Source organism: Ovis aries, chromosome 14, assembly GCF_016772045.2.
Source record: "Ovis aries strain OAR_USU_Benz2616 breed Rambouillet chromosome 14, ARS-UI_Ramb_v3.0, whole genome shotgun sequence".
NCBI lineage: Eukaryota > Metazoa > Chordata > Mammalia > Artiodactyla > Bovidae > Ovis > Ovis aries.
The window spans coordinates 61,539,776-61,566,522 of NC_056067.1; the positions used below are offsets into that span (position 1 = coordinate 61,539,776).

The 26,747-nt window shown below is 48.8% G+C and overlaps 2 protein-coding genes across 3 annotated transcripts in view; one reads left to right on the forward strand and one right to left on the reverse strand.

The window, feature by feature from the left end:
- NLRP12 (NLR family pyrin domain containing 12) lies at positions 1-19,506 on the reverse strand. Of its 2 annotated transcripts, XM_042232368.2 has the most exons (10): positions 19,116-19,506; positions 18,175-18,255; positions 15,332-17,015; positions 11,457-11,627; positions 10,039-10,209; positions 7,599-7,769; positions 6,297-6,467; positions 4,945-5,115; positions 1,860-2,030; positions 1-1,371 (listed from the first exon to the last, which is right to left on the reverse strand). In XM_042232368.2, exons 1-10 carry the CDS (start codon positions 19,402-19,404, stop codon positions 1,284-1,286), a joined length of 3,168 nt encoding a protein of 1,055 aa, XP_042088302.1. In that variant the 5' UTR covers positions 19,405-19,506; the 3' UTR covers positions 1-1,283. The 2 variants fall into 2 exon arrangements, with proteins under 2 accessions (XP_042088302.1, XP_042088303.1); XM_042232369.2 differs by lacking the exon at positions 10,039-10,209.
- LOC121816446 (cationic amino acid transporter 3-like) overlaps positions 19,279-26,747 on the forward strand; it is a 19,251-nt gene continuing 11,782 nt past the window's right edge. Inside the window, exons 1-2 of the mRNA XM_060399125.1 lie at positions 19,279-23,753; positions 26,175-26,341. The gene's annotated coding sequence lies outside the window, so the exon portion shown is untranslated. The remainder of the gene's footprint in view (positions 23,754-26,174; positions 26,342-26,747) is intronic.

Below are 26,747 nucleotides of genomic sequence, written 5' to 3' on the forward strand. Positions count from 1 at the left end.
TTTAGAGATACAACTTAATGTAAATTTTATTAATAGTTGGGTAATTCTGAAGTCTACTAAAATTCAGTTGTAATGGTTACAGGTGTGTAATAATGGTGATTCACAATTTCTAAACGTTATACCTCAGTCGTAGTGGGAAATCCTGGCCATTATAATCGGGACATCCCATCTCTGAGAAGTTGTGCCATGTAGTCCTCCCCAAACCACTCCAGCCCCGGAACCTTGAGTGTCCAGTAATTAAATCCTGGAGTCCTGTGTTGCTAGTTTTAAACTAAGGCGGTTCATCAGTAAAGAATCCGCCTGCAAAGCTGGAGCCGGAGTTCTGACTACAAAGCCAGAAAACTCATACCTTCAACTTACGGTGTACTCTCAACTTTTATGCCCAGAAGTTTCCTTAGCCTTCAGCTTTATGACAGCAGCTGCATGTGCTAAGTCCCTTCAGTCTCACTCTTTGTGACCCTATGGGCTGGAACCTGCCAAGCTCCTCTGTCCATGGGATTCTCCGGGCAAGAATCCTGTTGCCACGCCCTCCTCCAGGGGATCTCCCTGACCCAGGCAGGGATCAAACCTGCGTCTTTAACGTCTGCTCCATTGGCAGGTGGATTGTTTACCGCTCGCGCCACCTGGGAAGCCCTTACGACAGTTTAGGGATTGCTTTAAGTGGGTCAGATTACCCCTAGTTCAGCTTGCTCATGAATTTAGGGCTGCCAGAGGGGAAGGATGGGGGAAGGGGTAGTTTGGGATGGATAATATACTGCTCTATTTAAGATGGATAACCAATAAGCAGCACCAAGTTCCTTATCGGGGCCTCCTGTTGTGAGCAAACTCAGGCAAGCAGGCCTGGCGGAGGAGGGGGGTTATGGTCAGCAGTTCCCTGACACTTAATTGTGGGCACTGTCGCTGTATTTTTACTTTCTACGACATTTATAGCAGGACTTCACAAGATGCCAACAACTCTCCCCAGCCCATTGTCCTCTGACAATGCTGGGTGTCCTGGGAAGGGGGAGGTTGGAGGGGGGCTGACAAAAATCACCCTCAGTTGAGAGCTTCTGTTCTAGAATCATCTGGGACCCTGCCCTGAATTCTCTCCATGGCACCAACTCTCCAAACTAAAACTCCACCCTCTTGCCCAGCAATCGCACACACCCCAAGCAGCAAAGATTATCCTGCAGAGGATCTTGTCTCTTGAGGAAGTAAAGAGACAGAGATCATCATTGATTCATGGGTCCTGGGATGGTCCTCTTCTGTCCTGACTTCAAGAGAAGAATCAGCAGCCCAGCCACTCAGCAGCCAATGTCCAAGTAAGGTTTTGTCACTCGAAGTGCCGCCAAACTTCGGTGGGTCATTTTATTCAGGTCCATCCCAAACAACCTGAGGACACAAGATGGGAAATATTCCAGGCCACTATGGTGGCATTCCGTCCGTACAGCAAATCTCTCATACATCCTGCTTGGTTACAATATATTAATTCCATTAAGTAGTTCATCATTGTAAATCAAATCTTATTGGGAGATAAGCTTGCTCTAAGCTATACCCCATTTTTAAGACCCTAGCCTGTGTGAGCAAATTTAATTTGTAATCATCTTATGGAAGGGCTTCCCCTGGTAGCTCAAACAGTAAAGAATCTGCCCGCAATGCAGGAGACTCAGGTTTGATCCTTGGCTGGAAAAGATACCTGGAGGAGGAAATGGCAGCCCACTCCAGCATTCTTGCCTGGAGAAGCCCACCGACAGAGGAGCCTGGCGGGCCGCAGTCCATGAGGTCACAAAGAGTCGGACATGACTGAGTGCCTAAGCATACTGACTCCTGACCCCAAGCCCCAGGGCCCGTCTCCTCCAGAGGCAGGGACCATCTCTCACCAGAGGACTCGGAGTTTGCAGCCCGGGTGGCTCAGCCTCTCGCACAGCAGCCTGACACCTGTGTTCCCCAGGGCGTTGTTGGTCAGATAAAGGTCTGTGAGGGTCTGGTTGACGCCCAAGGCAGAAGAAATGTCCTCACAAGCTTTGCCCGTGAGGCTGCAGCTGTCCAGCCTGTGGAAGATGAGAAGCGGTTGAAGCAACATTGGCAGTTCGTGTTGGAAAGGGAATCAGGGTGACATTTTTAGGGATCAGTTTAAGAAAGAAGTAGACTAGAATCAGATCAGTCCAGGTTAAGGCCGATGTGGCGAGGGAAAGCATTTCATAAAGGCATTTAAAGACATTCCCCTTCGCTGTACAGTAGAAACTAATGCAAAGCTGTAAAGCAACTATACGATAAAAATTCAAGTTTTTCATTTTATTTATTTTAATTGTTATTTATTTTTGGTTGTGCTGAGTCTTCGTTGCTGTGTGGGCTTTGGTTGTGGTGAGTGGGGGCTACTCCTTAGCTGCGGTGCTCGGGCTTCTCATTGCAGTTGCTTCTCTTGTTGCAGAGCTTGGGTTTCAGCTGGTTCACCTCATGGGCTCAGTAGTTGTGGCTCACGGGCTCTCGAGCTGAGGATCAGTAGCTGTGGCACTCAGGCTTAGCTGCTCCCTGACATGTGAGGACTTTCTGGACCAGGGATCGAACCCGTGTCTCTTGCATTGGCAAGCAGATGCTTTATCACTGAGCCATCAGTGAAGCCCTCAAATTAATTTTTTTAAACAAAAGAAGAAAGAAAGAAAAAAGATCATAGCTCCATCTGTAATGGATATCCCGATTCTGCAGCCAAGAATTTCTCCTTCTGGTAATTCTATCCCAATTTCTCATTGAAACCCTCATCTCAGGGATTAATGTCTATAAGCTCTAGCAGTAGATATAGGGGCCAGGCCTAAGCTGGTTGGTTTCCTTGTCCCCAGCCACCACGAGTGGTTCCCTCTGCGCACAGGATCCATCCAAAACAGTGAACCAGAATCATGCTTTCCCTAGAGACTTTTTCAGAACTTGCACCTGAAAAGAAGTCAATCTATAGAGCTGTAGGCTTTTTGCCACCATGTATTGGATCAAGGCTAATTTTAACTCATAATGGAGCCAGTACAGGAATAAGTAGAGGGGATAATGGAGATCAAGTATCTGAATGCCTAGATCAAGCCATACCTGAAACCTACACTTCTAGCTACACAACTTGATCAATGCTCTCCCCCATCATTTTTTTTTTTTTAAGAAGCCAGCATGATTTGGGCTACTTCCTGCCCCACCCAACACTACTATGCCATCTGATTTTCTCTGGTTTCTATTCTGTCCAATTGTGTTTCTTTCCTGTATTCCATGCTGTTACAGTAAAAACAGGTAGCACTGAAATGTTGTTGTAGCTGGGATGTTAGATGGAAATGTTTTCATCTTTGGCTGAGGCTGTGAGGCAATACGTGCCTCCAAACAAGGTAGAAGGCAACAGTTCAGGACTTGAAATGGACGAGAAAGACCCAGGTGGGTGACGTGTAATCACCACCTCACAGGCACAGAAGGGTAAGGAGCAGGACATACGGTGAGAGCTGGGGAGGGGATTGTGGAAAAAGCTTGACCCAGATCATCCCATGTCGGGAGCACCTTCTCTGGGGTCCCCATGAGAACACACAAGTGATCCCCACAAGACAGGTATCATTTGGACACCTGCCAGACTGGGAGGGGCTGGTGCTGACATCCCAGAGGGAACCTAGCCTCACCAATGAAGGGAGAGATGGGGCTTCCTTGGTCCAGTGGTTAAGAATCCACCTGTCAGTGCAAGAGACGTGGGTTAGACTCCTGGTCCCGGAAGACCCCACATGCTGAGGAGCAGCTAAGCCCATGAGCCACAGCCACTGAGTCCGTACTGTAGAGTCTGTGCTCCACAAAAAGAGAAGCCACCGCAGTGAGAAGCCTGTGTACTTCAGCTAGAGAAAGCCCTCTCGCAGCAACCAAGGCCCAAGTGAGGGCAAAAATAAATAATAAAAGGGAGACATGCTGTCCCTAAGCCCTCAGCTTCGTTTCCAGTTACCCAGGGCCCCAGATAAGCAAGAGATTTACGAAGGGAGGAAAATTAAAAACAGATAAGCCTGGGCTTCCCTGGTGGTCCTGTGGTTAAGAATCTGCTTGCCCGTGGAGGGAGCAGGGGTTCGATCCCTGGTCCAGGAAGATCACACATGCCAGGGAACAACCACAACCACTGAGTCAGCGCTCTAGAGCCGGTGAGTCACAGGTACTGAAGCCTGCCTGCCTAGAGCCTCTTAGAGATTCTTGACCATCTGAGCCACCAGCATAGACTCGCAAGAAGAGAACCCAAGGCAATGAGAAGCCCTTGCCCCACAACAAAGAGTAGCCCCTGCTCTTTGCGACTAGAGAAAAGCAGTGAAGACCCAGCACAGCCAAAAATAACTAATTAACACAATTAATTAAAAAAATAGACACAGCCTCCTCTCATTCTAAGTGTTTTGGGAGGAAGGGATGGGCTGGTATTGGGAGAAAGGGGAAGGAAGAAAGGTTCATTAACATTTGACTGAAGTTTATTCTGGACCAGACTGAAGTTTTTTTAAAATGTTTATTTATTTATTATTTATTTAACTGCATCAGGTCTTGGTTGAGGCATGTGGGATCTAGTTCCCGATCAGGCATTGAACTCAGGCCCCCTGCATTGGGAGCGAGGGGACTTATTAGCCACTGGACCACCTGGGAAGTCCCAGATTGAACTTTTATTACCTAAAGGTTACCAGAAAGCTATAAATCTGCCCAAGTAAATGCCCAGAGAAAAGGGGAGTTTTACAGAACATGTTTAGAGGCAATGACTGGATGGAAAAACTTAGCCTTGTCTCTTTGTATTCCAGAGGATGAATTACTCAGCGACTCATTTACACAGCTTTTCTTTCCACCTCTGAGCATCTCGTATCTTCCAGAGAGATGGAGGGATGGAAGGAAAAGTCCAATAGAAAGAAAGATAAGGACAGATCCCCTCCCACCCCTGCCAGGGACCAGCATCACACCCAGCAGTGCTGCCAGTGAGTCCCAGCCACTCACCACAGTTTCCGGAGTCTGCAGGTGGGGTGTCGCAGCCCCTCACACAGCAAGGACATGCCGCGGTCTCCCAGGTCATTAAAGCTCAGGTCCAGCTCCCACAGGTGGGAGCTGACCCCAAGCACGGCAGAGAGACCCTCACAGGCCGCAGAGCTGAGCCGGCAAATGCCGAGCCTGGGAAGACATTAAGCACAGGAGAGAGTTGGCTCATTCCTTCTGAAGTTTTTTGGGGGAAGAGAGGTTGGATCTGACTTCCTCCACCAGGGATTGAACCACGGTCCTCAGCAGTGAAAGCAGGGAGTCCTAACCACTGGACTACAGGGAATTCCCAGATGTCTTCAGCTTAATGGGGTCGAAAATGCTACTGTATTAACTAGTGAATATTATGCAAAAGAAGCAGACTCACAGATACAAGAACAAACTAGTGTTTAGGGGTGGGGAGAGGGAATGGGGGAGGGGCAAGATGAAATTGACAGTCCTGCTGCTTTTTTTTTTTTTTGCCCCACCCAGAAGTTTCTGGGGTCTTAGTCCCCCAGCCAGGGATCGAACCCCAACCCCCAGCAATGAAAGTGTAGAGTCCTAACCACTGGACCGCCCGGGAATTCCTCATTTTCTTTTTTTTTTTAATTTGCTTTTTCATCTCTTCCACCATTTAAAAATATAATCTCTGAGCCAGATCTTTTTTTTTTTTTTTCCCCTGAGCCAGATCTTATGCTAGTCACTGGCACACGCTGTTGCCACGATGTGCTGTTCCTGTACTTCTGGAATACAACACACACACACATTTTGATAAGTGACACTGAGGAGAAAAATAAGGTCAAATAGGATCCTAAAAGTAATCTTATCTAGGAGCTGGAGAAGGTGTGCCTGAAGAAGCAGCATTTGCTTTGGATCCTAACAGATGAAACAGGTATTATCAGGGTGAAAAAAAGAAGAAATCAGAGCAGAAGTGCATCTCAGGGAGACTTCCCTGGTGGTCCAGTGGCTAAGACTCCAGGCTGCCAATGCAGGGGGCCTGGGTTCGATCCCTAGTCAGGAAACTAGATCCCACATACTACAACTAAGAGTTTGCATACCACAACTAAAAATCCTGCATGCTGCAAGTAAGACCCTGGGGGCAGCTACATAAATAAATAATAAATAAAATAAATATTAGAAGAAAAAAAAAAAGGAGTGCATTCCAGGAAGAAGGAACTGCTTGTGCAAAGGCTCTGTGGCAGAAAAACCTTTGACAGGAGGCTGATGGAGTTAGAGGTTAGGAGAGGAGGGGAGGGAGACAGCCCCCCTGAGCCCAGGCAGGAGGGCAGGAATCATGACTTTGGACTCCTAGGATGGTGAGGAAAGCGGGGACTCACCGGAGGGTCTGGAGTTTGCACTGGGGGTGCCTGAGGCCCTCACACAGCAGCAGCACCCCGGGGTCCCCCAGGTCATTCAGGCTTAGGTCCAGCTCCACCAGGCTCTGGTTCACGCGGAGGGTGGACGCCAGGTCTTCACATGCAGCACCAGTGAGAAGGCAGATCTTCAACCTGCAAAATCCAGTTCGGCGTGTGCTCAGGAGGGTTTCCTGTACAATGCTGATGCTATCCTCACTGCCCCCAATCTTTTTAAAAAATGTTATTACAGTCGACTTGATTTACAAAGTTCTTTTAATACCATGTTCTTTTAATATAATACAATGTTCTTTTAATAGCAAAGTGACTCAGGTTATTCATATTCTTTTCCATTAGGGTTTATCACAGGATATTGGATATAGTTCCCTGTGCTGTACAGTAGGGCCTTGTTTATCCATTCAGTTCATAATAGTTAGCATCTGCTAACCCCAAACGCCCAGGCCTTCCCTCCTCCACCCTGCCTTCCCCTTTGCAACCACAAGTCTGTTCTCTGCAATAGTGAATCCGTTTGTTTCATAGATAAGTCTATTTGTGTCACATTTTAGATGCCACGTATAGGTGATATCATTTTAGATTCCATGTGTAAGTGATATCATTTGTCTTTCTCTTTCTGAGTGACTTTGCTTAGTATGATCATCTCTAGGTCCATCCATGTTGCTGCAAATGCCTGCCCCTAATCTTAAAAGTAATGTTTTCAAATAAACCACTTGTTTGAAATATGGCCAAAGGCCTAAATAGACATTTCTCCAAAGAAGACATATAAATGGCCACAAATCACGTGAAAAAAATGTTCAACATTATTAATCATTGGGAAAATGCAAGTCAAAAGCACAATGAGATATCACCTCATACCCGTTCGGATAGACATTATCCAAAAAACAGAGAACAACAGGTGTTAGTGAGGATGTGGAGAAATTGGAACCTCTTTGCACTGTTGGTAGAAATGTACAATGGTACAGTGGCTAAGGAAAATAGCGCTTCCTCAAAAAATTAAAAATAACTGTGTGTGTGTGTGCGTGTGTTCAGTTGTGACTGACTTTTTGCAAACCCATGAACTGTAGCCTGCCAGGCTCCTTTGTCCATGGGATTTCTCAGACAAGAATACTGGAGTAGGTTGCCATTCCCTTCTTCTGAGGATATTCCCCACCCAGGGTTTGAACCTAGGTCTTGAGCATTGCAGGCAGATTCTTTACCCTCTGAGCCACAGGGAAGCCCATATGAGGTCCCTAGAGGAGTCAGATTCAAAGAGACACCGGTAGAACTCACCACAAAATCCGCAGCCTACAGACTGGGTGCCTCAAGCCTTGACACAGCAGCCTCAGGCCCGAGTCTTCCAGCGCGTTTCCTGTCAGGTCCAGCTCCAGCAGATGGCGACTAGCGCTGAGCACAGAGGCGAGCTCCTGGCAGGCCTCGGCCTCCAGCTGACACTTCCTCAACCTTGGGAGGAAAGAGAAGAGTTGAAGAGGCTGCCATCTTGCTTTTCCGTGTCCTGATGGTTCCTGCTCTGGCCCATTGAATCAGCCGACATGCTTCCCTGGTGGCTCAATGGAAAAGAACCTGCCTGCCAATACGAGAGACGTGGGTTCGATCCCTGGGTCAGGAAGAACCCCTGGAGGAGGAAATGGCAGCCCACTCCAGTATTCTTGCCTGCAGCATCCGATGGAGAGAGGAACCTGGCAGGCTATAGTCCATGGAGTCGCAAAGAATCAGACATGACTAAGCGACTTCACGTTCTTCTTTCTATAGTTCCTTTTGGAGAAGGAAATGGCAACCCACTCCACTGTTCTTGCCTGGAGAATCCCATGGACGGAGGGGCCTGGTGGGCTGCAGTCTATGGGTTGCAGAGTCGGACACAACTAAGCAACTAACACACACACACACACACACACACACACACACGGGTGGTCTCATGGAGGCAGTGTACACAGTAATAGTTCAGAGCAGGGTCTCTAGGGTTCAACAACCTGTTCCCCACCCCCCATACTTTGACCTCAAGGGAGATTTTTGTTTTGTTTTTGGGGTTTTTTGTTTGTTTGTTTAGCTGCATCCCATAGTGGCTTGTGGGACCTTAGTTCTCAGACCAGGGATTGAACCCTGACCCTTGGCAGCGAGAGGACAGAGTCCTAACCACTGAACCACCAGGGAATTCCCTCAAGCGAGTTTTCCTCAGGTCTCAGCTTTCTGTTACATGTGCCACCATGTCTCAAGTCACTGACTACAATAAGGATACTAAGTACGCCGGCTCAGGGTGGTTGTGAGGATTACATAATTTATTAGAAGCAGTGGGGTAGAGCCAGCCTGACACATGGTCAGCGCTCTACCAGCGGGAGTCACTGTTTGTTGAACATCCTGGAGGAGGCGCCTCCTCACCCAGCTTTGGCACATGGTGTGCAGTGAGGGAAGGCTCTCTGGGAGGACTTGAGCTGGTTCTCGAAGGGTAAGTAGAAGTTGATTTGGAGGAATAAGATGAGGAGCAGTGAGATAATAGAAAAAAAAATACACACACACACACACACACACACAAAGTCTCTGCTCTGGCTCCTGGCACAGAGTTCCTAAATCTTTAATTTTCTAAGGGATAAAACAAAAGCAAAAACATGGGACTTCCCTGGTGGTCCAGTGGTTAAAATCTGCCTTGCAATGCAGGGGACACAGGTTCCAGGCAATGAAGCCTTATTCTGACGCCATCTCCAGGTAGATAGTGTTAGAACCAATTGAAATTCCAGAACACCCAGTTGGCGTCACATGCCTTCGTGTGAGGATAACTCCACACATAAAGTGTCAGAAGTAGAGTGTTGGGGGCCTTCCCTGAAGGTCCAACGGTTAAGAGTTTACCTTCCCACTGGGGTCGGGGGGTGCGGTCTGGGTTTCATCCCTGATCGGGGAACTAAGATCCCACATGCCTTGTGGCCAAAAATCCAAAAATACAAAACAGAAGCAATATTGTAGCTAATTCAATAAAGAGTTTGAAAGTGGTCCACATCAAAAAGAAGTCTTTAAAAATGGGGAAAAAAAATGGAGCATTCTTATGAGTAGTAGTAACAAAGACATAGAGGGGGAAGGCAGGGTGATTTTTTGAAAACAGTGGCACGGAAGAAAAAGGAAGTTGCACAAGAAAAGGATCTTTGCATGGAGACCTTTGGGGTTCTGAGTACTCAGGATGTGGTCAATAAATAGGGTGTGGGTTCTGGGTGGGCAGGGGCCCCAGGGACTCCTCACCATGTGGAAATGACTGGGGTCAGAAGAGGCCAGAAACAGGTTCTCCAAAGTGCAGAGTCCAGAGCGGGAGTCTCAGGTCAAGGGTCTAAGGGCAGCTCTAATTTGAGCTCAGTGGTAAAGAATATGCCTGCCAAGCAGGAGATTTGGGTTCAAACCCTGGGTCGGGAAGATCCCCTGGAGGAGGAAATGGCAGCCCACTCCAGTATTCTTGCCTGGAGCATCCCATGGACAGAGGAACCTGGTGGGCTACAGTCCACGGGGTGGCAAAAGAGTCAGACACGACTGAAGTGACTCAGCACACTCGCACAAAGTGCAGAGTCTGGGAGGGGTGGCATCTCATGTCACGGGTCTAAGGGCCGCTGTGATGAGAGGTAGGGGTTTGGGGATTGGCATCTGGGGAGATGCTTCAAGTCCCAGGACACAAGCAGCTTGTCCCAGGAGGTCACAGAGGTGAAGGACATGTTCCTGGGCGGGGGGGGACACTCACTGCACCACCTGCAGCCTGCACTTGGGGTGCCGGAGCCCCTGGCAAAGCAGCTGCACGCCCAGCAGCCCCAGGGCATTGCCACTGAGGTCCATCCTCAGTAAGTGATTGTTGGCAATCAGTGCGGTCGTCAGGTCCTGGCAGACGGAGCTGGAAACTTGGCATCTCTTCAGCCTGGGATGCAAAGAGGTAAAGAGCCAGGTGATTTCGTTTGGGGTTGTTTTGTAAAGGGGCTTCCCAGGTGGCGGGTACTAGTGGTAAAGAACCCGCCTGCCAACGCAGGAGATGTAAGAGAGGCAGGTTCGATCCCTGGGTGGGGAAGAGCCCCTGGAGGAGGGCAAGGCAACCACTCCAGTATTCTTGCCTGGAGAATCCCACGGACAGAGGAGCCTGGCGGGCTGCAGTCCACGGGGTCACAAAGAGTCAGACATAACTGAGCGATTAAGCATGCATACTTGGTTTACAATCTTGTGTTAGTTTCAGGTATACAGCAAGGCAAGGTGATTCAGCTTTACCGAATACATACAAATATAAAAATTATATGAATACATATATGAATATATATATCAGATTCTTTTCCTTTATAGGTTATTACAAGATATTGAGTAGAGTTCCTTGTTCTCTACAGTAGATCCTTGTTGGTTATCTATTTTATATATGAGCTTTCCTGGTGGCTCAGAGGTAAAGAACCCACCTGCCAATGCAGGTTCAATCCCTGGGTTGGGAAGATCCCCTGGAGAAGGCAATGGCAACCCCCTGTAGTATTCTTGCCAAGACTACAGTCCATGGGCTCGCAAAGAGTGGGGCCTGACTCAGCAACTAAACAACAACGACAAAGTGTGTATATTTTAATCTCCACCCCCTAATTTATCCCTCCTCTCCCCATTCTCTCTTCTTTTCTCCATCACTACAAGAAGGTAATTAAGTTAAAGTGAGGTCATTAGGGTGGACCCCTGGTCCCATATGACTGGCGGGTGTCCTTATGCAGAGAGGAGATTAGGACAGAGGCACACACAGAGGAAAGACCCGTGAGGACACGGAGAAGGTGGCCATCTGCAAGGCAGGAAGAAGGGCCCCAGAGGAAACCAAGCCTGCCGACGCGCTGAGCCAGAACTCCCAGCCTCCACAGCTTTGAGAAAATCAAAGTCCATCACTTAAGTCATCCAGCCCGTGGTGCTTTCTTATGGGAGCCCAAGCAAACATCATCCTATGATTTTTTTATTTTTATTTTTTGGCTACACCACGCGGCTTGCAGGATTTTAGCACCCCAACCAGGGATTAAACCTGTGCCCCTGGGAGTAGAAGCTGGACGTCTTAACCACTGGACCACCAGGGAAGTCCCACCCTATGCTCTTTCTGATGGAACCCCTTAGGATGGAACGGTAGGGCCCCCAGAAGCTCACAGACCAGCCTGGACTCACCTCAGGTTCTGCAGTCTGCAGTTGGGGTGTCTGAGTCCTTGACACAGCAGCTTCACCCCCTGGCTTCCCAGGGCGTTGCTGTGCAAAGCCAGCTCCACCAGGCTGGGGTTGGTGCTGAGGGCAGCAGCCAGCTGCTCGCTGTAGACATCAGGTAAAACGTGCCTTTCGGGGCTGCGGGAAGGACACAGGATGGTCGGTTTAAAGATGTTTGGCCCTGGCATGTGTGCTCAGCCCCTCAGTCGTCTCCCACTCTTTGCCCGCCAGGCTCCTCTGTCCGTGGAATTTCCCAGTAAGAAGACTGGAGTGGGTTAGCATTTCCTTCTCCTGGGCATTTTCCCAACCCAGGGATCGAACCCACGTCTCCTGTGTCTCCTGTATTGGCAGGTGGGTTCTTTGCCACGGAGCCTGAGGGCTTCCCAAGCAGCGCTAGTGGTAAAGAACCCACCTGTCAATACAGGAGACGTAAGAGACAGAGGTTCAGTCCCTGGGTCGGGAAGATCCCCTGGAGGAGGGCATGGCATCCCACTTCAGTATTCTTACCTGGAGAATCCCATGGACAGAGGAGCCTGGTGGGTTACAGTCCATGGGGCCGCAAAGAGTCAGACACGACTGAAGCGACCTAGCACACACGCATGCACCAGGGAAGCTCTATATTTGAATGTGGACTGAGTATTAGAAGATATTAAGGAATTGTGTGTGTCTTTTGGTTGTTGCTTTTGTTTTTTGCTATGCTGATCAATTCCTGGGTTCAATCTGGTATTGAATCCAGACCCTTCGCAGTGACAGTGGGAAGCCCTAACCACTGGAAAGTGAAAATGAAATTGCCCAGTCATGTCCAACTCTTTGCGACCCCATGCACTGTAGCCTACCAAGTTCCTCCATCCATGGGATTTTCCAGGCACGAGTACTGGAGTGGGTTGCTGTTTCCTTCTCCAGGGGATTTTCCCAACCCAGGGATTGAACCTGGGTCTCCCGCATTGTAGGCAGACGCTTTACTGTCTGAGCCACCAGGGAAGTCCCCTAACCACTGGACCACCAGGAAATTCCCAGGAATTGTTAATTTTGTTAGGAATGATGATGCCATGGTGAGGGAAAGGGGCACAGGTTCAATCCCTGGTTGGGGAAATAGAATCCCACAAGCCTAGCAGGAACAATCCTCTCCCGCCAAATTTCTTTTGAGAAAAAAAAAAAAAAAAGGCAAGACAGGGAACAATAGATGAAGCACATTTGGCAAAATGTTGCTAACTGGTTAAATAAATGATGAATATATATATTCATCTATCTATCTCTCTATATATACTCTGCATATATTTGAAATATTCCATTGTAACATTTTTTTTTCCCCAAAAGCATTAGCAAGCAACTCAGAGAGGGCAGAAAACCATATAGCTCCGCTCCTTGATTGAGTAACTATCAGGGAGCTCTTTAAATTTATTGATTTATTTATTTTGGCAGTGCATGCAGTGTGCGGGATCTAAGTTCCAAACAAGGGTTAAACCCGCACCCCCTGCAGCGGAAGCACGGAGTCTTAACCCCTGGCCCACCAGGGAAAGCCCCAGAGAGCTCTTTAAAGCCTTTCGTCTGTACTTGTGGTTCCCAAGTGCGGTCCCCAGGCCAGCAGCATCACCTGCTCTTCCGGTCTTCATTCTCTGTCAGTAAAGTTTGGGTGTTTCCCCCGTTATGCTGTCTTACGTCAGTTTAATTCTTAGGCCCAGCCAGAGACCCTAAGAAGGAAGAGGATTCTTCTTCCCCCGCAGTTCCAAAGCTGATGAAATCGTTGTGAGACCGCACAATTATTCCATCCGTTTCCCCACATATTTGCCTTTCCACAGCTTGCTGCACCGGAAACTCAAAACCCTTTTCTTTCGTCTTGTCACAGCCCTAAAAACGTATTGTTTTTGTTAAGACTGTCCCTAAGCCCAAATACTTTTTGTTTGAAATTTTTAATTGGAGGATAATTGCTTACAACCTTATGTTACTTTCTGCCATACACCAACATGAGTCAGCCACAGGTATACACATGTCTCCTCCCTCTTGAACCTCCCTCCCATCTCCCACCCCATTCCACCCCTCTAGGTTGTCATGGAGCACCAGGTTGAGCTCCCCAAGTCAGACAGCAAATTCCCCCCGGCTGTCTATTTACATATGGCAATGTATGTTTCCATGCTCCTCTCTCAATTCCTCCCGCCCTCTCCTTCCCCCACTGTGCCCACGAGTCTGTGCCCTTTGTCTGCCTGTGTCTCCACTGCTGCCCTGCAGATAGGTTCATCGGTGCCATCTCTCCAGGTTCCACATATATATATATATATATATGCATAACCCCAAATTCTACGGATCCCTTTGGGGTACTCATTTCTGGGTCCATCCACGTGTAAGTGGGAACAAACGTGCCACTAAACTTCTATTTTTTTTTTTTTTAGCTTATGAATCTGTCTTTTGTAAGTCTAATTTATAAGCCCCCAGTCTCACAACCTAAGAGAGGAGAAGAAACAAGAATGTTTCCTTTCCACTCCACTTATGTTGAAATCCTTGCTTCTAAGGTGATTCCTCAGGGAACCCAAACCAAAACAAAGTCCTAGCCGAACACACACACAAACAATGTCACTTGCTCAGAGTTTCCTTCACTGACCACCTCCTTTCATGTTGCCCTTCCCCCTCCAAGTCTCTGTCTGTTATATAATATTTCCCGGTTTTACTTTCTTCCTAATAGATAATTGGGTTTGCAGCTACCTTAATCAATTTCATTTCATTTGCCTATCGATTTATTTACTATTCTTTGTCTATCTTCCTTCTCCATTGAGCGTTTGCTCTGTTAGGGGTACTGGCTGGCCTATTCATACTGTCTTCAATCTATAAAAAAAAAAAAATGCCCAGCAACAAGGACCTACATACTATATAGCACAGGGGACTATACTCAATATCTTGTAACAACTTATAATAGAAAATAAGCTGAAAAAGTATATATATATATACACACATATATATATATATATATGTATGTATTATATATGTGAGTCACTTTGCTGTACACCTGAAATTAACACAGAATTGTCAATCAACTACATCTCAATGTGAAAAAACTTTCAAGAAAAAAAAAAAAAAAGACCATATAGTAAGTTTAGAAAAATCACTGGGAATTCCCTGGAGGTCTAGTGCTTAGGACTGTGTGCTATCACTGCCAGGGGCCCAGGTTCCATCCCTGGTCAGGGAACTAAGATCTCCTAAGCCCAGCAGGGCAAGGACAAGGGAAAAAAAAAACAACCTGAAAAAAAAGGGATAACCCAGACCACAGATATAAAGCCCTGGATAATATATGTTGACTGGATACATTCTCCTTGACATGGGCCACTATTTAGTCCTGATAAGTATTGCTTAGAGCTTCCCTGGTGGCTCAGTGGTAAAGAATCCACCTGTCAATGCATGAGACCTGGGTTCCATCCCTGGGTCAGGAGGATCCCCTGGAGCAGGGCATGGCAACCCACTCCAGTATTCTTGCCTGGAGAATCCCATGGACAGAGAAGCCTGTCAGGCTACAGTTCATGGGGTCTCAAAGAGTTGGACACAACTGAGCAACCATTAGTGTTTTTGTTCTTGTTGTTTAAGAACTGGAAAATGACCTGGGCACTGTTGACACTTTGGAGCCAAATAGTTCTTAGTGATGGAGGCTGTCCTGTGCACCTTAGGATATTTTTGCAGCATTCCTGACCTCCACCCACTAGACCCCTATCATCTGTCTGATCTCCCCTAACTGTGACAGCGAAATCCTCCACATATTGCCAAATATCTCCTAGGATGGAGGGAAAAGTCACCCGCTTTGAGAACATGAACCTGGCTAAGGGCATGAGCTCGGGGAGTGAGCCCCAGCAAATACTTACGACGTTGCCAGGGGCCATCTCAGCCCGTCTTCTCCATCGGCTTGGTAGGCGGCCCCGAACAGCTGCAGCACCTCGGCTTTCCTGCAGCTCTTCACACAAAAGGAGGACACTATGTATTCCATCTTGGTGGTGATGTTGTTGACCACGACCACCTGGAAGTGGCTGAGGGCTTGTTGGATGAATTCCTCCTCCTGGAGCTCGTACAGGCAGCCGAAGACCTCCAGGGCACCCTGCTTCAGGGTGGACCCCTCGCTCCGAGCCTTGCGGCGGATCCACTCGAGCAGCTCGGTCTTGACGCCAGGCGAGACCTTCCAGCCCAGCGTCTTCTCCAGGTAGCTCCTGGTCTCCTCGTTCAGGAGTCCAAACAGGAAACGGACCGTGAGGGCTAAGAAGCTCCTCTCAGAGAAGGCGTACTCGGTCAGCAACCTGCTGAGGTCCCGCTCGGGGCCGGACCCGCTCGCTCCATCATCCAAAACGTAGTGCATGGCCGCGAAAAACTCCTGGAAACTCAGGTGGATGAAACTGTAGAGCGTCTCGCAGTTGATGTCCTTCTGGAAGATGTTCATGTTGAGGAAGGAAGAGACGTCGGCCGCGTCCAGGCCGTGCTCCCGGAGGTCGCGCTCCGCAAAGAGGATCTTCTGTTCCCAGAGGCCGTGGGCCGCCAGGGCGCACAGCCCCCTCCGGTTGGGCGGGGACGGCAGGGTGGGGGTCCCTGGCTTGGGCTGCATCAGACTCAGGAGGTAGAGCAGGTACACGGCCGTCGTGGTCCTCGACCTCCGTCTTAATAGCCCCCCGCCCTCCAGCTGCTGCTTGAGGCAGGTGCAGACCACCCAGCACACCATGGGGACAAAACAGAGAGTGAAGAGGGGCTCGTCGTCCCTCACGAAGCTGAAGACCTGGCCTGCCTGCTCCCTGTCTTGGAAATACCTGTGGAAGTACTCCTTGCGCTCTGCCTCGGAGAAGCCCAGGATCGCCACGTGCCTGGGATGCTCGAGTGAGCGCTGGAGCTTGGCCAGAGCAGTGGGCCTCGTGGTGATGAGGAGGGACAGCTCGGGCAGGAGCTTTTTACGAATCAGGCTGCCCAGGAGGACCTCCACGGGCGCTTTCTTTTCCCAGCAGAGGCACCAGGGGCCCTGCGGGTCGTGGAAGGAGGGTCTGAGTTCGTCAAAGCCATCCATGATGACGAGGAGACGCTCAGGCACGCGGACGAGCTCCTGGAGAGGAGCGCAGGGCTCCGGCCAGCAGCCGGCCAGGAGGTCTCGCGCGCTGCGCTCCGCGGTGCCCCGGTTCATCTCCCGACAGTTGATGTAGCAGACGTAGTCGAACCTGTCTTGGAAGAGCTTCCCATCGGCCCAGTCGAGCATCACTTTGTGGGCCAGCATGGATTTGCCCATGCCCGCCGCGCCCTGCAGGACGACGGTGCGCGGGGGCTCCGGGCGCTCTTCATCTGGCTCGAAGAGGGCCTCGATCTGGATGAGGCTGGCTGGCTGGCCAGCGGTCCCCGTGTTTCCCTGGCCCGTGTCCAAGAGCTTCTGCTGGGCCCATCTGGGGCTGGAGTGTTCCTTCGCCAGGAGGAGCCGCGTGTACCGGTGGCTGAGGTTGACGAACTCCCCCAGGCGCGCGTTGCGGTCTTCCATTAGCCGGAATTTCCTGCGGACGTAGTCTCTGTAGGTTTCCCGGGAATCTAACGGAGAGGAATGAAGGACCGTGAAGGTTAGATTGGTCAGCAGCCTTTAATGAATGCGTGCATTAATGCAAACTGTGGTCTAGGGAACTATCTGCTTTGCGATGACCTTGGAAGTCTTTTCTAGATGGAGCCTGGGAACTTTGGTACTTTGGTACAACACCACAGATCTTGCCTCCTTGTGGGAAGCAGAAGCATCAACATGGGAACTATTCTTTTTTTGTTGTTTTTCTTTTAACTTCCCAGGTGGATCAGATGGTGAAGAATCCTCCTGCAGTTCGAGAGACCTGGGTTCAATCCCTGGGTTGGGGAGATCCCCTGGAGAAGGGGACAGCTACCCACTCCAGTATTCTGGCCTGGAGAATTCCATGGACAGAGGAACCTGGTGGGCTACAGCCCATGGGGTCTCAAAAGAATCACACATGACTGAGCACACCCGCAGGGATAGTTGATTTATTTTACAATGTGGTGTCAATCTCTGCTGTACAGCAAACTGACTCACTTATACATGTATAGACATTCTTTTTCTAACTATTCTTTTCCATTGATTTATCACAGGATATCGAATATACTTCACTGTGGTACTGTAAGACCTTGTTGTTTATCCATCCTATATAGAATAGTTTGGATCCGCTAATCCAAAACTAGTCCTTCCCTCCTCCAGCCACCTCCCCCTTGGCAATTAGGAGTCTGTTTTCTGGGTCTGTGAGTCTGTTTTGTGGGTAGGTTCATTTGCGCCATATTTTAGATTCTACCCGTAAGTGAGATCATATCGTATTTGTCTTTCTGACTTCACCTAGCACGACAATCTCTAGTTGCATCTGTGTTGCTGCAAATGGCATGATTTCATTTTTTCTTGTGGCTGAACAGCATTCCAGCTTCTTCAGGCTGGAATGGATAAAGAAGATGTGATATATATATTTATCTTTATCCATTCAACTGCCGATGGACATTTAGGTCATTCCCATGTCTCGGCTACTGTGATTAATGCTGCTGTGAGCAAAGGGGTGCATGTATCTTTTCGAATTTGAGTTTTGTTAGGGTATATGCCCAAGAGTGGGATTGCTGGGTCGTATGGTAATTCTAGTTTCAGTTTTCTGAGGAACCTGCATGCTGTTTTCCATAGTGGCTGCACCAGCTTACATGGCTCGTGGCTCACCTTTTCTTGGAGCGGCAGGCAAGACGTCCAGAGAACATGCTGACTCGCTGCCCAGTGAGGGTGGGCCACCAGGTGGAGCGTCTGGAAGAGGAATTTGCCAGATCAGCTGGCATGTATCTGACTAGCCCTTCACAACAGTAACTTCCATTACATCAAACTGTCTACATGGTAATAACTCATGCCCACGGGTATCGATCATAGTGATTGGCACCTCCATCCATCTGATGAATCCCTCAGCCAGAGCGTTCTGAGTCGGCTTGGATTCCTCCTCCCCTTCAACCCCACACCAGAAACTAGCATTTTTGAAATGTCTTTTATACATGTGTACCTGGCATATTTTTTTATTCAATACTTATTTATTGAACATCTTCTATTCTTTTATGGACTCCAAAATATATATTTATTAAGTACTTAGTATGAAAAGTGGGGTTTCCGAGCCAGCCAGGGTGATTGAGCAGGGAGAGGGAGAAAATGAGTAAAGGAATCACAGAGAAAGTAGTGCTTTCAGGGTTCTGACAGATGAATAGGAGTTTTCCAGGTGAAGAAGAGGGAGGTACTCCAGGCAGCTCAAACAAAGGCCAGGGGGATGGGTTAGAGGTGCTTCTTGGGAGCCCAGCAATCATCAGGAAGGAGAAGGGGCGATCTTCCCCAGTGGTCCAGTGATTAAGAACCGGCCTTCCAATGCAAGAGGCACAAGTTCAATCCCCACTGGGGGAACTAAGATTTCACATGCCTCCAGGCAACTTGAGAGAGAAACCAGCATGCTACAATGAGGACCCCACGTGTCACAAGTAAGACCAGGTGCGGCCAAATTAATTAATTAATTTTTAAGACAGGAAGCAGCAGAAAAATCTTGAAAAAAAAAACACAGCAAAACAAAAACACAAAAGAAGGTAATCGGTGGGTAGCAGCCTCAGCCCGGACCGTCACCACCTCCTTACCCCTCCCTTGGTCCTCTCTGTGGCCTCTCTCCCACAGGTCCTTCCTGTTGATACGCTGAAAGACGCCAAGGGCCAGCAGCCAGGCCTCCCGTGGCCCGAAGTGAGCCACCAGCAGCTGGGCCATTTCCAGGGGACCCGCCGGCTCCATCCGCCCCCAAGGGATCTTGGCCTCCCCCATTTCTGTCGCAGTCCCCAGGTATAACTTGAACTTCTTCAGCTCCACGGCCTCCAGTTCCTCCAAGTAGGTGCAGAGGCGACCCAGCTCACTCCTGAGCGGGGCTGGGGACATGGGGGCTCCGTGGGCCCTCCAGGAGAGAGGCTGGAGGGGTGTTTCTATACCCGGGAGGAGTGAGGACACATGCCCAGCTCTGATCACCGCAGGCAGAGACGTGAACGCCCAGACAGCCCTTCTGTTGAAATAGTGCCTCCTCCCCCTTCGATTCCTTCCCACCCCTCCCCACCACACCCTCACCTCACCACCAGGTCCACTTTGAAGAGGAGGAAGTGGAGACAGATTGGGAAATCGCAGGAGGCCTTGAGTGGTAGTGAGAAAAAGCTTTCACTTCTCTCCTTCTTCCCCGCTCCCTGGACCAAACATTCTTTGTCCTGACTACTGTCTTTGCCTCACTGGGTCCGAGGTAGATCATTATCAAAATAGTTCTTGCCCTTGGGCTGGGGGGATGCTTTCCTGGTGGTGCTAGTGGTAAAGAGCCTGCCTGCCAGTGCAGGAGACATAAGAGAGGTGGGTTAGATCCCTGGGTCGGGAAGATCCCCTGGAGGAGGGCATGGCAACCCGCCCCAGTATTCTTGTCTGGAGAATCCCATGGACAGAGGAGCCTGGTGGGCTACAGTCCATGGGGTTGCACAGAGTCAGACAGGACTGAGGCAGCCTAGCAACGCATGCTTCCTCATGGGAGAATGAGACCTCCTTTCGGATGATATCGGACTTGGATGTGTCGCTTGCATTAACCAATGTCATGGGAGCAAATGTGAACATGAAATGTGGGTGAAGGTGAGCAAATTTTTCTTCCAGGTATTGATGAGGGAGACAGAAGCTTAGAGGGGTACATGGATTCTCCACCATCACACAGCTAAACAAGGGCAGAGATAGCCATCTCATCTCCTTCAGACCAGGAAGCTGCCCTCGGATGAATGAAAGGGTATAGTCAGGACTTCCCTGGTGATTCTGGGGTTCAGAATCCCTCTTCCAGGGCAGGGGGTGTGGGTATGATCCCTGCTGGGGGAACTAAGCCCACAGACTCTGGGGCCAGCCTGCCAAAATTAAGACCCCACGCAGTGCACCCCCTACCCCGAAGAAGATACAGTCTGAGAAGGATGTAGCTCAAATAGCTATCAGGTATTTATGCTGGGAAAGATTTAGGTTGGATGGGGAGAAAGGAGGGATCTTATAATTGGATATTCTTTTTTTCCTTAAAGATTCATTTATTTATTTTTGGCTGTGCTGATTTTTCATTGCTCTATGGGTTTTCTCTAGTTGTGGCGAGTGGGGGCTATTCTTCCTTGTGGTTCTCGGGCTTCTCATTGTGGTGGCTTCTCGTTGTGGAGCCGAGGCTCTAGGGAGATGGTCAGTAGTTGTGGCACATGGGCTTAGCTGTTCCATGGTACAAGGAACCTTCACTGACCAGGGATCAAACCCATGTCCCCTGCATTGGCAAGCAGATTCCTATCCACTGTGCATGCCTGCATGCTAAGTCACTTCAGTCAAGTCTTTGCGACCCTATGGACTGTAGCCCGTCAGACTCCTCTGTCCGTGGGATTCTCCAGGCAAGGATGCTGGAGGGGTTTACCATGCCCTCTTCCAAGGAATCATCCCAACTCAGGGGATCGAACCCATGTCTCTTATATCTCCAGCATCAGAAGGCAGGTTCTTTACCACTAAAGCCACTTGGGAAGCCCCTTATCCACTGTTCCACCAAGGATGTCCAGGGAGCCAGTGAATGGTTATGAACATGGCAACGAGGTGAAGAAGGGGTTTGGGGGAAACGCTTTGGTTTCTAGGTCTTTCTAGGGACAGTGATGCAATGTGGATACCCTCTGCGGTCTTCACATTCCTCTCCCCCCACCACCCTTGCCCTGGGCCTTTTCTGGTCAAGTGAGAGCCTGGAAGCGCTTTCTAAGCTTCACCCTAAACTTTTATAGGCTTGGTGAGGAAATGAAGAAGTAGGACACAGCGTAAGTCCTTCCATAGTCTATGTAAACTGGGAATTTCAGAGATGAGGTGTTTGGCTCTGACACTTAACTTGTGACATGCTTTAATCGTCCCGTTCTCAGTTCCCTCTTTCCTCAACCACCATCCACACTGGAAGTCTGCCTCTTCAACTGCTGGAGCTTCTAGGAGGAAAGACAGGACCCCTGTGCTTAGTGGAAAGGGGAGGGATTCGTGAGGGCCAGTCAAGTTTTCTAGACTCAGAATAGAGCTGGATTCATATACAAACAATATGGCTTTTCATGTAACAAACTATAGTGAAATAGAATAATGTGCATATATATATATTATATGACTGAATCACATTGCTGTATACCTGAAATGAACACAATACTGTAAATCAACAATGCTTCAAAAAATTTTTTTAGCGGTTAAGCAATGGAACTGGGGTTAGTGAACATTTCTGGGTACAATTGCAAAATCATGTCTCCAGGCAGGGATTCTCAAACCCTAATGTGCATCACCAGGAGACCTTATTGAAATAAAAATTCTATTTTAGTGGGTGTGAGGGTCTACATTTCTTTCTTTCTTTTTATTAATTTTATTGGAGTATAGCTTCTTTATAGTGTTGTGTTAGCTTTTGCTATACAGCAAAATGAATCAGCCATATGTGTACACAGATCGCCTCTTTTTGGGGTCCCCTTCCCGTGTAGATCACCGTGGAGCACTGAGCAGAGTGCCCTGTGCTGTACAGCAGGCTCTCACTGTTCTCCGCTGTGCATGTATGTCTGTCCCAGTTTCCCAGTTCATCCCTGCTTTCCCCTTGGTATTAGTACCTTTGTTCTCTACATCTGTTTCTCTTTGCAAAGAAGTTCATCTGTACCATTTTCCTAAATTCCGCACATGGGCAATATTATATATTTGTTTTCAAGGTTCTGGAGAAGGAAATGGCAACCCACTCCAGTATTCTTGCCTGGAGAATCCCATGAATGGAAGAGCTTGGTGGGCTACAGTCCATGGGTCGCAAGGCTCAGCATGTAATAGTCTATATCAGTACTTCATTCCTTTTTTGGGGAGGGGCTTCCCTGGTGGCTCAGATGGCAAAGAATCTGCCCACAATGTGGGAGACTTTGAATCCCATGGACTGAGGAGCCTGGTGGGCTGCAGTCCACGGGGTCACAACGAGTCGGACACGACTGAGTGACTTTACTTACTTACTTACTTACTTTTCGATCCCTGGGTCAGGAAGATCCCTTGGAGAAGGAAATGCCGACTCACTCCAGTATTCCTGCCTGGAGAATCCCATGGACAGAGGAACCTGGTGGGCTACGTTCCATGGGATTTCGAAGAGTTGGACATGACTGAGTGACTAACACTTCATTCCTTTTAATGGCTGAATAATATTCTTTTGTGGGACTTCCCTGGGGACTCAGGGGTGAAAAATCCCATGGACAGAGGAGCCTGGTGGACTGTGGTCCATGGGGTTGCAAAGGAGTCGGATATGAGTTGTTGACTAAACAGCAACAATATTCCTTCGTATGATATGGAATGGTTTTGAGTATGGGAGGGATGGAGTCAGATCTGCACCAGGGAAGATATCTCAGGGTGATAATGGACAATGAACCAAAGGAGGCAGCCTGGAGCCGTGGTGCAGGCTCTGACCTGGGACAGGGAATGCATTCAATTCAGGGGTGAGTCACACGAGTTCTCAGGCAGGGGGTGAGAAAGAAGGTGGTGGTAGCCTGCACCCTCTAAGGGTTAGACCTTGGCTTCCCCGATGACGCTCTCATTACCTTACCTCTTCCCCTTCCTTCCCAGGAGGGAAAACCATAGTTCTAGGAATTCAGAGGGGAGGGAAGCTGAATCGATAACCTGTTTCTCAATACTCTTTCAAGAAAACACTTCTTTCTCATGGGAAGGAAGAGACTTGGCAATTTTGGGGCCTTCTGGGGCTCAGCACTTGTTTCTGGAAACACAGGAAAGGAGCCGTTTCAATGCATGACTTCAACTTCTGCTTCTATACGTAAGGAGGGACAATTTTTTTTTTTAAAGCCACTTCAGGAAACACATAAAATGCTTCTTGAGACTTTTCCCTCTCACCAAGAAGATGTGATTTTCTGATTGTAGACAATGACATCTCTGTCTCTCTCTTTAGGCATGTGAGATTTTAGTTCCCTGTCCAGGCATGGAACCTGTGTTCCAAGCAGCTCAGTCTTAACCTCTGAACCTCCAGGGAAGTCCCAGCAATGCCGTATCTTTATTTACAAATATTCTAGTGTGTTAATAAGTGGAAAGAAATGTAAGGAGGTTAGGAAATGTGGGGGCTTCCCAGGTGGCTCAGCAGTAAAGAATCTGCCTGACAATGCTGGAGACACAGGTTTGATCCCGGAGTCAGGAAGATCCCCTGGAGGAGGAAATGGCAACCCACTCGAGTATTCTTGCCTGGAGAAGCCCATGGGCAGAGGAGCCTGGTGAGTGACAGTCCACATGTTTGCAGAGTCAGACAGGACTGAGCTTCTGAGCATAAGCTGGATAAAATATGCTGAAAAATCTCTGGCAGAAGTCTGAGACACGATTTTCATGCTGACTGTAAATCTAAATTCCCTCATGTAGGGGAGACATATCCTAGTTTTTTTAGACATAGCCTTGCTTTTTCTTTAAGAAGTTTTGTTTTTTTTTTTTAATTTGGCTGTGTTGGGTCTTAGTTGGGGCACATAGGATCTTCATTTCATTGTGATGTATGGACTCACTAGTTGTGGTACTCAGGCTATTTTTGGTGTGAGGGTTTAGTTGCTCCTCGGCATGTGGGATCTTCAATTCCCAGGGATTGAACCCATGTCCCCTGCACTGTAAGGCAGATTCTTAACCACTGGACCACCAGGTAAGTCCCAGTGATTAAAGGGAATTTTTAATTGTCTTACTCTATGCGGTATGATGAAAACTCTGCCCCCATTCAGCTCCATCATCGGTATAATCTCTGTTACTCACTAATGCGTTGTAAGCTGGACTTGCTTTTACATGAGGTGACAAAATGCTGAGTTTTTAGCAACTGAATGAGACTCCAGGCTGTTCCATGGGCTATCACAGTGGTGGCTTACATACACCATTTTTGTTTAGTTGCTAAGTCACATCCGACTCTTTTTGAGCCCGTGGACTGTGGCAAGCCAGGCTTCCCTGTCCTTCACTGTCTCCTGGAGTTTGCTCAAACTCATATCCATTGAGTCAATGATGCCATCCAGCCATATCATTCTCTGTGACCCCCTTTGTTGTCACATAAAGAAAACATCAAGCTCTACCCCCCTCCAAACATGCTTAGCACCACCAGCATCCCCAGCTCATAACCAACTGACCAAAAAAGAGAAACCAGCACTCCCAGCTTACAGATGGGGAAACTGAGGCTCTGAGGGAGGCCCAGAGAGTGTGACCCGTACAGCAGGGATAGAAGATAGAGGACCTCCAAATTTAAGTCAGTCTGGCTCCAAAGTTCAAGCTTTTAAATGCTTAGCAGCTGGAAGGGCACTTATCAACCCAGCAGACTGCTGCTCCAGTTTGAAAGAGGCCAAACAGTGAAGTGACCTGCAGACCATCACACGGCTCCCCAAAGCTGTCACAGTGTTGGTGCTCCCACTGCTCAGGGCCCCGCTGTTGACAGGTCCCCGTCACGCCCCCTGTGCCCTGCGAGGTTGTGCAACTTCCTCAGCCTTGTCCTCACTCTCTGACCACAGACCCCGGCAGGAAGCTCCCAGCCTGACTGGTCCCTCCCCAACTGGGTTTGAGGAACAGTCAGATATTAACAGATCATTGCCCCAGAGGCTCCCACTGTTCCTGCCCAGGACCACTGCCTGCAGATGATATTGAAAATGAACATTGAGGGGGCTTCCCTAGTGGCTCAGTGGTAAGGAATCTGCCTACCAGTGTTGGAGACATGGGTTCAATCCCTGGTCTGGGAGGAGCCCACATGTGGAGAAGTACATAAGCCTGTGGGCCACACCTACTGAGTCTATGCTTGAGAGCCCGGGAGTTGCAACTACTGAGCCCACAGCCTGTTGCTACTGAAGCCCGCACTCCTTAGAGCCCGTGCTCTGCAACAGGAGAAGCTACTGCAATGAAAAGCCCACTTACCACAACTAGAGGGTAGCCCCCAAAGCAATGAAGACCCAGCACAGCCAAAAACAAATTTTAAAATAAAATGTATCTGAAAAATTAGCATAGAGCAAAAATGGGTGGTGCTTAAAGAAAATTTGTCAGGTTCTTAATATCACAGACCAGCTCATGTCTCTCTTTAGAAGCCCTCCTAGGATCTCAAACTTATCCTTCAGGGCACACAGAGTGCTTTGCAGCTATCGATATGTATTGCTCTTGCCCAATTAGCCTATGACCACCAGGAACAGACCTGTAAGACTGACAAAGCTGAGTTTATTGCAGAGGAAACAGGAGAGACCTGAGAAGGGGCAGGGAGGGAGGCAAAGAAGAACTCTCACCTCCTTTCTGGTTTCTGGATTCCTGAACAAGTGGGGTCCCTGGAGCCCAGACTGATTTGTACTGGAACACCCTCTCCACCCCAGAGTGCACACCTTTTTACTTCCACAGCAGTTCTCTCTCCCACATTTTTCTTTCTTCCTTTCTTTTTTTTCCCCCTTGGCTGCGCAGCCTGTGGGATCTTAGTCCCCCGCTCAAGGGTTGAACCTGCACCCGCCACCGGAGAAAGCAGAGTCCTAACCACCGGACGGCCAGGGAATTCCAGGTTCTGTCCCTTTATCTTGGCTTCTCCAGCCCAGGTTTTACTCTGAGAATTTTCTTTTATAGCTATAATACCAGGGAAGTTTATAGTAAGCCGATGTAACCAAGAATCCTAGTGCTGAGATAAGATAGACTTTCCTTTTCTCTTACAGAGGATGTTTGCGGTTGATGCAAGGCCAGCAGGCGGCGCTGTTCCGAACGCTCATCCAGGGACCTAGAGTGATGCGGTGTGTGGTGTTCAGTGGCTAAATTGTTTGCGTCTCTGCAATCCTCTGGGCTGTGTGGCCCACCAGGCTCCTCTGTCCGTGGGATTTCCCAGGTAAGAATACTGGAGGGGGTAGCCATTTTCTCCTCCAGGGCATCTTCCCGACCTAGGGATCGAACCCATGTCTCCTGCTTTGGCAGCTGGATTCTTTACCATCTGGGAAGCTCGATGGGGTCTCTGCTCTCAACAGTTGCTTCCACCTCTTGCCCTTCCACAGAGGTCACATTCCCCAGGCAGCAGGAAGATGGGAGGGGGGAAAACATGGAGAGAAGGCAATTTTCTTATGAAATCACAGTCCATGAAACACACAGATCATTCCACGTACATCCCATCCTCTAAGACTCAGTCACGAGAGCAAAGGAGCTGCAGGAAGGATGGGAAATGTTGTCCCTAACTGGACATTATGTGTCCGGATAAAATTCGAAGTCTCCTGTTTTTAACCTGGAGACTGGGTAAGCAG